The following is a 12236-nucleotide window of genomic DNA, read 5'->3' on the forward strand; positions in this document are numbered from 1 at the left end:
CTACACGGGCTGGGTCTTCCCTGCACACGGGTTGGGCTTTAATAAAATGCATGGGCTGGATTCAAATCACACGGGTTGGGCCTCTCCTCACACACAACACAAATAAAAACACACACACAACCCACCAAAAATAAAAACACAACAAAAACAAAAGCCCAAACCGAAAATACACCAATATAAACATAAATAAATAACACAAATAAAACAAAAAAAATTAAATAAAAACTAGAGATTTAAAACACATGAAAATTAGGAATCTCACATGTTAGCACATAAGTAGAAGAGTGTGATAATCTGTGATTTGACTCAATCGGGGTATTGATGGGCTTGCATCTGTGATTTGACTCAATCGGGGTATTGATGGGCTTGCAATCAAGTAACCCAACTTCTTCTAAAATCTCAAGATTTTATTTTCTCTGGCAAGTATGAAGACCAGTTGCAGTTCTTGCAACCTCTACTCCCAAGAAAAATTTCAAAAGCCCTAGATCCTTATTCTTGAATTGAGTGTGTAGAAATTGCTTAACAGATTCAATGACATTCAAATTGCTACTTCCCACAATTACATCATACACATAGACCAAGAGAGCTATGAAACCTTGCTGATCAATCTTAGTAAACAATGAATAATTAGACTTTGATTGATGAAAACAAATAGACAGTAAATAAGTAGTAAATTTTGAATTCCATTATCTAAAGGCTTGTTTCAAACCATAGAGAGACTTATATAACCTACAAACCAACCTTTCCCTTGTAGGAAACTCCCCTGGAGCCATATAACCTGGTGGTAAATCCATGTAGATCTCCTTATCCAGATCGCCATGAAGAAAAACATTGTGTACATCAAGTTGGGCTAGATGACAATTGTTGATTGCTGCCAAAGTAAGGAAAAGCCTAACTGTTGTCATCTTGGCCACTGGACTAAAAGTCACCTGGTAGTCAAAACCTTCCCTTGGCTACCACTTGAGCTTTATTTTTGTTAAGGATGCCATCAGATTTCAACTTAACTTTATACACATATTTGCAACCCACAACTTGCTTTCCAGGAGGCAAAGGAGTAATAGACCAAGTACTATTGGCCTTAAGAGCCTCAATTTCATATTTCATGGCATCCCTCCATGGACCAGAAACCACAACTTCTTCATAAGACTTGGGTTCATGTGTGAGGGAGAGAGACAAACTATATGCTTTGTGATATGAGGATATATGATCATATGAAATGTGGTTCTGAAGGGGGTAAGAAGTAGGAGGAGGACCAGGAATAAGGTTTGAGAGGCAAGAGAGTAATGATAGTCCTGGAGGTAAGAAGGAATATGTCTCTCACGTTCTGATCTTCTGAGATGGAGTGGACTGCTATCTTGGACAGGGACAACAGGGGAAGCTTGTTCATGTTTAGAATTAATGGGTGAAGAACCAGAGGAAGCAAGAGATAGTTCCTGAGACATGGAGTGATCAGAATTTGTGAGAGGAGTTGGTGAAGAGGAAGAAAGATCAGCTGAAGAGAACAAGTTAGCTAAGACAAAAGGAGTAGTGAAATCGGGTAAAGATGGTGGAATGACTAAATCAGAGTGAGGAGAATGTGAGTGATTGGAAGAAGACATTTTGAAAGGAAAACCCAACTCAATGAAGACAACATCTCTAGAAATGATGGTGGTGTTGGTATCCAAATTATGGACTTTATATCCTTTGGTGCCAACAGGATAACCAATAAAGATGCACCTAGCAGTCCTAGGATCAAGTTTAGTTCTACTATGTTTAAGATTAGAAACATAACATAGGCATTCGAAGACCTTTAAATGAGTGTAGGAAGGTGGTGAGGAGAAGAGAACTTTATATGGAGTCTTATTGTTCATAATAGGTGTTGGTGTTCGATTTATAGGATAAGTTGTAGTTAAAATGGCATCTCCCCAGAATTTGAGTGGGAGAGAGGCCTGAAAATGGAGTGCTCTAGCAACATTAAGGAGGTGCTGATGCTTCCTTTCCACAATCCCATTTTGTTGGGGGTGTGTAAACACACATTTTTAGATGTTGAATTCCATGAGAATTGTAAAAGTTAGGCATATAGAATTCTAGGCCATTATCAGTTCTGATTTGTTTTATTTTGCAGCTGAACTGAGTTTGTACCATGAGGATGAAATTCTACAAAAGTTGTCTGACCTCAGATTTAAATTTCATAAGGTAAACTTAGGTAACCCGACTTTGGTCATCAACAATAGTGAGAAAATAATAGTGTCCTTGCATAGATGGTTGAGAGTAAAGTCCCAAAATATTACAATACATTAAATCAAAGTTAGAAGAGGTACAAGAAGTGCTCAATTGAAAAGGAACTCATTTTTGTTTTGCTAAGTGAAAAACAATACAATTTGAGGGAAGATTACAATTAGCATCCAAAGAAATAGATTGAATTAACTTCAAATGCTGATCTGATAGATGTCCTAATTTGCCAAAGCTTGAAATCTTGTTGTGTCACAACATTGTAGATTCAAGGATTGAAGGAAAGGGAGGTATCTTTGAAATTGACAAGAGTGGATTGGCTGATAGCTTTGTCTTCTTGAGAACTTGTGAGAATGAAGTAAAGGTCATGATGAACTTTAGCAAGTCCAATCGTCATCAGTGAAGATAGGACCTGTATGAAGTAAAAATCATTTAAGAAGACAAGGCAAAGAGAGGATTCACGAGTGAGCTTACTAACCGAAAGAAGATTAAAGGAGAACGAAGGCACACAAAGAACATCAATAAGAGTGATGGTTTTTGAGAGTTGAACTGTGCAATGTGTGTAACAACAGCACGGGAACCAAGAAGTTTATATAAAGTTTGTAAAAAGAACCAAATATTTGTTGGCAATTCCATTATATTTATATATAAATTCAATATAAATTCTATTATATTTATATAATTATATATAATAAAAAAAAATTATGAAAAGCCTTTTGCTTTTTTATATTATTTTTTCCTTTTCGACCAGAGTTCGGTAATTCCTTGTACTGCCTATCTATATTGTGAAAAAGACTACTTGAATTTAATTTAACTTTTCTTTATTTTTTTTCAATCCAAATTAGATTCGAGCAGTATGATTATGTGATTATTGTCATATTGAAATGTCATAGAATGTATTAATAGTTTTGTATTCGAATAGAATCAAATTCGACTAGATACTCAACATAAGATAAGTAAGTGAAGAATATAAAGAAATGAATGGAACAAGGGATTCTAGGAGGGTGTTTTATTCGTCTTACCAGCCTTCAACACAATAACATAAGAAGTCATTTTCCATAGTCCTTTCTTGTATCGAAATAATAATGTAATGTCTTGTTTTATTTTTAGTTTCAAATTTTTTCAAATTTATCAGAACCTTTTTCAAATTTATTACGTAAGTAATGGACAAACAAATAAATAGAGGTAAATTTATTGAGCAAATAGAACTTCTTCAATGAATTTATAAAAAAAATTTAAATCTGGTAAATTTGGATTAAATACTAAAATACATAGAGTAAGGTTCGATTAGTACAGAAAGAATTTGGATGATATCTGATCAACAGAAATATATATCATTAGTATATTGTGAGTGCGTCCTCCAGAAAAAAAGGGGGGGGGGGGTCGAGTGATTTTTTCTTTCTTTGAACTTTGAAAGTATCGACAGATACTATCAAGGAACAGATGTTCTGAATCAATCAATGAATTTTATTTTTTAAACTAGTGTCAACTATCCAAGGGACATCGGTAGCATTTTGTGACTTTTGTGTATGAGTGACAGAAAATCATGCTGATGAGAAGTAAAGAAAACAGAAGAAGAAGGAAGAATACCAGCCATGTTCGAGTAGGATGTAGTGGAGGAACTATTTTTAGTGGTTAGTGTTTGAGATTAATTGGTGACTTGGGCAGAAGATGTGTCCTTTTGATTCAGTTGTGACATCTCGCCATTGATGAGAGCCATGAGCTGTTAAATTTGAGGCTGAGTGAGAGCCAATTGCGTATTCTTCAGCATCCCTTTTTCTTGGCCTTGAGAGCTAACTTGATTTGTAGAGTGTGAGATAAATGCATTTCTACCACTCTAACCTGGCTTGGACTTAGTAAATTTTAAGTTAGGGAGAAAGCCTGTCAGTCTATAACACTTCTCCCGAAGGTGACCAGGTTTCCCACAATGGTTGTAGGTAAGCTTAGACCTCTCTTTCCTTCTAGAATCACTACTAAAAACAGCCAAGGCTGATGGTTCAGGAGTAGCCATGACCAAGGTCCTAATCTGCCTCTACCTTTCCTCTTGCAAGACTAGAAAGAAAGTCTTGTCCAAAGATGGCATATGACTCATTAGTATAATATGTCCCCTAACATGCTCATACGTATCATTTAATCCCATAAGAAATTTGAAAACGTAATCTAACTCTTGAACTTTACCAATAGATTTAAGAGCCTTACAGGTACATAAACCACATGAACAAGAAAGCACAGGTTGATAATTATGCAATTCTTCCCCAATTCCATTAAGTTGAGTACAGTTCACTTACTGTTTAATTGCCTTGCATGATTGTACTGAGTTGCTGCTAAAGATGGTAAATCCTCACATTATCAGGCTAAGCAAACCGGGTCTTCAATTTCTCCCATACATCCTTTGCTGAACTTATGTAAAGAACATTGGAGGCTATTTCTTTTGATATGGAGTTGAGCAACCATGAGAATATAAGATTGTTGCATCATAACTAGGGAATGTAGAGAGAATCTATCAAATCTCGTGTTGATATACTACCATCTAGGAACCCAAGCTTGTTCTTAACAGAAATGGCCAAGGTGAAAGATTGATGCCAGGACAAGTAATTTGGACTAGTGAGAGGAGGGGTGACAACCACAGTGTTGGTGTTGTCACTGTGGTGAAGGTAAAGTAGCTCTTTGGGTCCTCTGAGGGTGAGATGGTTGTAGGGGCAACATTAGAAGAACTTTTGTTTGACATTGGTATGAAAGTAATTGAAGAGGGGAAAAAAAGAAGAAGAAAAAGCTGAAGCAGAGAAGGTGTATGATGAAAAGCCTGAAAAGGAAACCAAGAATGATTGTTTCACAAGTCACAAAACTCGCTTTGATACCATGTTAAAAGAAAGAGAGAGAGAAGATGAATGATTTGAAGATACTATTTTCATTCACCAAATTATGTACACAGCTGCGTGACTTATATACAATTAACCAAAAAATCACACAACAAATGAAATCAAGGAATGGGTAACAAACCTACATTTGCTCTGTACAATTCTATGAAAGGTATGCACGTATACACTATAGAAGGGAAAGGAAGAAACAAAATCCTAACTAACAGCGCTGAGGTGGAGTTGCTAAGGTAACAAAATCCTAACGAAGATTCTTTACACACGTCCTTGCCAATTCCCTTCTTGTTGTCATGAAGTTTTGCTATCGCGTGTTGAGGCTGTAGGGGCTATGTGATGGAGTTGAGTTGGGCATCTTGATTTCTTTATGATCTTTTTGAAAGTTTAGACGATGAACAATGTTACACAACTTCTCCAACCTCCACACATCACATTTTTTTAAATTTTTAAATTTTTTAATATTTTTTTTTAAATTTTTTTTGAGTTTATTCTTTTTAAATTAATTCATTTCTTTTATTTATTATTTATATATTAAATATTTGATCAAATAAAAAAAATAAAAATTAAAAAAAGTATGGTGTGCCAAGATCGTATGAATAATAGAAAAATTGTATAGATTTTTTCTTAGACGATTGTTGTTTTCTATTTTTTGTACTCAATTATGATAAATTGCCTACGTACCTACCAAATGATCTTGACAACTTAATAGGGACATCGAATTTTGAGTAATTGAGGTAAGCTTTATATGTGTTTTTTCTTTATGTATTAATTAGTCTTGGGGTCCTTTTATTGGTATTGGAGTTGACTAATGACTACCCTAATCCAATCAACTTTTAGAGCAAAAAGATGAGGGCCCGATCGTGCTTTTGCTTAATCTCCAAACAAGGAAGATAGATTAAGTCCAAAAAAAACTTCCCGAACTCAATATGGCACATATGTTGCCACGTACGCAAGTGATCATTATGCTTTCGAATAAAAAAAATAATACAAAAAACAATTAATCCGCCTGACAATAATCTGTGAGAATGTGTTGGAATATTGTCACTTTTTGTTTTTCTAATTGGAATGAAAAGGTATTTTATTTCTTATTTGGACCCAAAAAGAAAAACAAGGTTTATAAGGTTAGTACGAGATTAATATCAGAGCAAAAATAAACTATTTTATTGCTGTTCTAAAACTTATATGGTCGTGACTGGACTAGTACCGGACGTACGTGTATAATAAAATAAAATAAACAAATAAAGGGTATTTCATTAGAAAGGAGGAAGAGGGCTCTCGTGGTCAGCCATCATCTCGACCTTAAAAGTTGTTGTATCAACTATATATATATATTCGACCGTCAAAGTCGGTTCCTGAAAGTCTATGAAGACCCGAGACAAGCTTCCAAGGAATTGCCGATAGGCATAAGACATGCGATGATCATTATATAATGTTTACAACGTGGCCGCCCAATTAGTACACCAATTATCTATCTAGTGGAATAGTGCTGCATCAGATCCCAATTCTCTGAAATAATGATGTATCTTGTAACTTTTCAACTTTTTGTTTCAAAAAAAAAAAAAAAACAGAAAGAAGACCCGGTGGCCACAAGCTGGAACAGCATTCAGGTTGTTTTAATTTAGAAGCAAGAGGATGTGTCTCAAATTCTAAAGTGAGATGGCCCATCTAGTTCCTCCTCTCAAGGATGAGATTATTGTCTCATGTAGCTAGAGAGCTAGCCTCGCTCCCTTTTTATTATCTATGTTTTTGATGCAGTGTTCTTGAAGTTTTCTGCACTTATATACCTGTCAACGACAACCAGAACCATTCTAAGGTTGTGATCCATATAACAAAGTAAGTTAGACCAGTTGGCAGGCAACAGAACACATGCATATATATATATATATATATATATATATATATATAACATCTTTCGATGTTGATATTGCGGCATTGGCTTGTGCCTCACTGCCTCATCAAGTACTACAACCCACGTACGTGTACATATATAGTATATATATACTGTGCTATGTGGACTGAAGTCTCTGCTCTTGAAGAGCACAGTATATATATATATTATATATATAAAAATACTATATATAGTATATATATCTATGAAAAATACTTTTTGCAACCAACCTGGAGAACTCCCGCGGCATCTCGTCCGACATGGCAAAATAGAAACGACGTCGTCCATCCCCACGAAGCCCATTCCCACGAAGACAAAAGTTTGCTCTTCGTCTTCTCCATCCCCACTCTCCTCCACTAAACCCGTACCTTCCTCTGTTCTCGGTTACTCCATTAATACTCCATTAAGTCTGAAAACCTTACACGGTTAGACATACCAAGCACATGGAAAGCAATGGAGGCGCTATATGATTCTGGCAAGGCTTGAGCCATTGTAGTAAGAGATTTCTCTATAAAGAAGCTGGAGGCTTTGTTTTCTGGTTACTCAGTTATTAACTTTTTTTCTCATTTCAGGGTTATTCACCATTGGGTTCCCCATGGAGATTATAAAAAAGGAGGTCCTTAAAAACCCAATATATTGATGCAGTACTATGGAGGAGTCCTTCAAGATAATAAACCCGATGAGATTAATTCCGGCATGTATTGATCCGATGATCGATCGATCAAGTCAAATGTACACGTGAAAAAATAGGAAAAATCCTTCATTTGCATGTGATCAGCTCGATGGAATATCCAATTGATGATTGAGAATGTGAAGATATCAGTTAATTATGTCGTATGCATATCTAGCAATTAAATTCGTTTGACAATAATAGTCTTGTTTTCGAAAGTGTGTGAACTATTTGCATGTCTTGGCCGGTTACTTTATTAATAGTACGGCGGCCTAAATAATTGTGCATGTTTCACGAGGCTAGCTGCGCACGTGCAGAGTCAAAGTCGAGCCAAACAAATATTGTTTGATATCATCAGTACATGATGATGCCTGCAAGTAGGGCTGTGCATAAAGGGCTGAGATCTGATCCGTCCGCAAGACCCAATTTGTCCAATTCGAACAAAGACAGGTTCATCGGGTCAAAATTTAACATCGAGTTTGAAACAACGCAATCCGTTGAAACTAATCAACACCAGTAAAAACTGAATTTCAACATTGTTAGATACAAAGTAGCATACTTGCCATACAGATCTGAGGAAAGAGAAAAAGTTAAATTTTTTAACAACAATTACTCTGTTTCTATTCAACAGAAATTTTGAACCACATCATACTATAGTGAAAGAAATGAAATCCTGAAAACCCACCTACAGAAAAAAAAAAAAAAAAATCCCTTCGCAGTAGACCTTGCCTCTACAACCAAAAAAATCATTCCAGCAACCCACTTCGCCGCAACCATGAGTTTTGACCAAAAAATTCCTTCAACCCACTTCGGCACTATTGAAGAAGCTCTAGACCAAAGTTGAAAAAAATTAAAAAAAGGGTGAAAATGTTCAGTCGACTGAAATCCTTAAGGGCAGTTTGATGGATATCTTTTTGCATTCTACGACAATTGTAATTTTTTCTTTGTGCATCTTCTTTTTTCGAAGCCTCATTGCACTACACGAAGCTGAGCCCCAGGAAGGCTTAATTGCCCCGACCATCCTCGATCTTGAGGACGAAGTAGCGTGACGAGTTGAGGACGCTCTCGACAGTGCACTCGCAGCCGGATCTCGCAGCGGGCCTTGCAGGAAACGATCCGAACGCAACCCGACCAGATCTTGTAGATGGCCACCTCCCGGACCACCAAAAGCGTCTCCTCCTGCAACTAGTTAAACAACATACTTCAAATGTGGGTGATTTTCACTTTTGGGGGAAGAATGAAGCATGAGAAAGGAAGGGAGATTTGGGGGCAGAAGATGAGGACGAAGAAGGTTTATCAGAGAGAGAGAGAGAGGTGGGTTTGTTAGGGACGGTTCTATACTAAACCGAACCGACCCGACTTATTCGGGTCGGGTCGGGTCGGGTCAGGTTGGGTCGAGTTCGCACCTTTATGTTGTCGGGTCGGGTCAGTACGGGTCTAAATCAGTGTTTTTTTGATCGGGTTGCAGGCCTACCTGCAGGCTTGACAGCACGACCGTCAACGGGATTTTGTTTTTCTTTACCTTCTGGTCGACATGGATAATCATGCATGCGTTTCTTACTGATCTTTCATCTTTTTGTTGCTTGATCAACGAACAGCATGGCTTTGTCGGTGCTATTTCCACGTTATTATTCTAATTAACAGGGCGCGCAATATTTCAACAATAAAACAAACAATATTATTATATAGAAAATGAATGATTCATTAATGATGATTTATATAAGTATTTGAATATTGATCCATTAATTGTGTGCATGCAAGGTTTACAGGGCATAAATTTGAACTGCATGGGATGATCTATGCGACAATCTATGTACAACAAACAGAGCTTTAAGAAGAAGAAAAAAAACATATCTGAGCTTGCTTGGCTTCCATGCATGCATCTTATCTGTTCATTCATGCATGCAGTGCAACTAGGGTTTGAATGACCTAACATTAGATAGTTCAGTAGTTTACCTTAATTGGATACATGATTAAGATAACGTCCATAACACATGCAATCATGATATTCATGCGTATGTACAGATAAAAAAGTAGAAATAAATGCCCAAATGGTGATCACGATGAGTACTATTTAAATTCTGAAAATTGGAAAAAAGGAATTCTGAGTAAATTGCATGCGCCTATACAAATTAATTACATCGACAGCCTTTTAGCAATGATGCATGCTGATCTTCATTAATTTGCGATTATTTTTTTTTTCCAACAACATAGAATTTTATTATTCGCAGCGGGTTGACTTTAATTTGAAATTAAGCAAAGTCAGTACTCAATTTCCATCGAATTTAATTGCTATTGATGGAATTTAAAAAAAAAAAAAAAAAAAAATATATACATATATAGTATATACATGCATTTTTCACAGGAAATTATATGCTGGAGTTAACAACAATGACAAAAGAAAACCGTGCGTGTTGAATTTTAACTATTATAAGTACTACTCCTGTTGATAAATAGGCAAAAGGTTGGTAAAGCCGAAATTCATACAGTTAATTTTAGTTTTAATTTGACGAAATTCGTCTTCTACTATCCGCATGCAGAAGGAAACAAGCATAACTACTAACTAGTCATTCCCACTACCCTCTGAAATCAGCAACTTTAAATTAAAATAAAAAATAAAAAATTCCAGTGTCACGTGAATCACGTGATAATATATATATATATACCTTTGGCTTTGGAGTCCGATAAAAAGATTTCAACAAGTTAATGCCCAAAACGTCAGATGAATTTGATTGTTTCTTCTGCTTTTAACTCATTCCCGTAGACTTGGCATATCGATGGAGAACAACCCTAGTTCGTCATCCAGAACTGATCGAAAGACCATAGAGCGAAATAGGAGAAATCATATGAAGGACCTTTACTCCGAGCTCAATTCGCTTGTCCCCCATCAAAGTTCAAGAGTTCTCTCTCTCTCTCTCTCTCTCTCCTCTCCCTCTCCCCCTCCCCCTCAAGCACGCACGCACAACACAAGTACGTACATATAATACATTATTGCTAACAGTAACAGATGATGATCGTGAACTTTGAATGGCGCTGCGCAGGATCAAGTGGCCGCATCGCTACCGGATCAGCTAGATGAAGCTTCAAACTATATAAAGCAGCTACAGACAAACTTGGAGCAAATGAAGAAGAAGAAAGACAGCTTAATGGGAATTGAAAGGCCAGATGCAAGCACAAATAGCGGAGTGACGGTGGGGTTAAGATTACCACAAATTGAGGTTCAGGAAATTGGTTTTGTATTAAAGGTGGTTGTGATAACTGGGTTGGATTTTCATTTCGTGTTCAAGGAGACTGTTCGCGTACTTCATGAAGAAGGAGCTGAGATTATTAATGCCGGTTTCAGTGTTGTTGAAGATACAGTGTTCCACACAATACATGCTAAGGTAGGCAGTTTTTATTATTTTTCCTTGATCTCAAGCCCTCTTTTGCGAAAGATTAATCATGTCTCGCGTTTGTTTGTTTGTTAATTTGAAGATAAACCTATTTTTGGCTTCATATATATATATATATATATATATATTGATCTGTAGGTTGGGGAGTCAGCATCGATGGGTTATGAAGCTGCAAGAATATCTGAGAGACTAAAGAAGTTTGTCATCAATGATGTCAATGTGATTTGAAGTACGTACTATATATAGATGATGATAAGATGAAATAAGAATCGATCGATCATGAGATTTCAGTGCTCTCTGGCAACTATAAATCTTATGTTCCCAATTATTGTTATGCATGTTACCGTTTTTGCGATTAATGACAGTTAAAATAAATATGAGTTCAAATATTGTATGCTAGCTTGCCCGATTAAAAAACATCTTGAGTGCATGCATGTCATGTGTTTGTATCCACTTGCGTCTAAATTACAAGCAATATCACAGTACGATATATCTTCTCATGGAGAAGTCTGACGATTCAAATTGGACATATATATATTGTTCAAGTACTAGTGCTTAGTCGATATATATCATGATCGATCATGATTCATGATACCCTAACAAGTACCATACTATACTATGCATTCAGTAAATTATGGATGTGGAATCAGGATCAGTACTAAATATATATATATATATATATATATGTTAGAAATGAAATAAGAACTTGAAATGAACTTTCAATATAGAGAAAAACTGATTCTCATTTCATTGAGTTAAAATGATACAATGCTCTGCTACATATATATATATATACATTGCAGAAGAAAAGAACGAAAGGATCAAAAGAAAGAGTCCTAAAGTTAACTTTTTATTTTCTATTGTTTACAAGAAATCTACTGCAGTCCGTTCCTTTGATATTGCTTTTCATCACTTTACTGCTTTTGTGTGCAATTAGTGTAGCCTTTAAGGTTGACTTGTCGTGCCATGCTTTCCTTTTGTTGTTTTGCTTTTCTATCCCAATGCTTTATGCTTTTCATCTATTGTATTGTGTTTTCATCAACTTGCTTGTTGCATGGTGTTGTCTGCATGATGTGGTGTACTTGTGCAATTTCTTCATGCTTCTTTTCCTTCCATTCATTCTCTGTTTCGTGAGAATATATAGCATGATGACATGTTAGAGAACAAATTTAAATGATTAAATTATAACCTCTACGGTACTT

General features: G+C 36.1%; 1 protein-coding gene across 1 annotated transcript; it reads left to right on the forward strand.

Annotated features, from left to right (window-relative positions):
* The first annotated feature begins 10322 nt into the window (after positions 1 to 10322).
* LOC121266358 (transcription factor bHLH162) lies at positions 10323 to 11365 on the forward strand. Its single transcript, XM_041170162.1, has 3 exons — positions 10323 to 10542; positions 10684 to 11025; positions 11173 to 11365. The coding sequence occupies exons 1-3, from the start codon at positions 10420 to 10422 to the stop codon at positions 11260 to 11262; spliced, it is 555 nt and encodes a 184-aa protein (XP_041026096.1). The 5' UTR covers positions 10323 to 10419; the 3' UTR covers positions 11263 to 11365.
* The last annotated feature ends 871 nt before the right edge of the window (positions 11366 to 12236 follow it).

The sequence above is a fragment of the Juglans microcarpa x Juglans regia genome, chromosome 5D, assembly GCF_004785595.1.
Source record: "Juglans microcarpa x Juglans regia isolate MS1-56 chromosome 5D, Jm3101_v1.0, whole genome shotgun sequence".
In the NCBI taxonomy this organism is placed as follows: Eukaryota; Viridiplantae; Streptophyta; class Magnoliopsida; order Fagales; family Juglandaceae; genus Juglans; species Juglans microcarpa x Juglans regia.

Coding starts and splice junctions, on each gene's coding strand:
- LOC121266358 (XM_041170162.1), top strand. CDS start 10,420: ATGGAGAACAACCCTAGTTCGTCATCCAGAACTGATCGAAAGACCATA. Junction 10,543..10,683: donor TCCCCCATCAAAGTTCAAGA/GTTCTCTCTCTC, acceptor GGCGCTGCGCAG/GATCAAGTGGCCGCATCGCT. Junction 11,026..11,172: donor TCCACACAATACATGCTAAG/GTAGGCAGTTTT, acceptor ATTGATCTGTAG/GTTGGGGAGTCAGCATCGAT.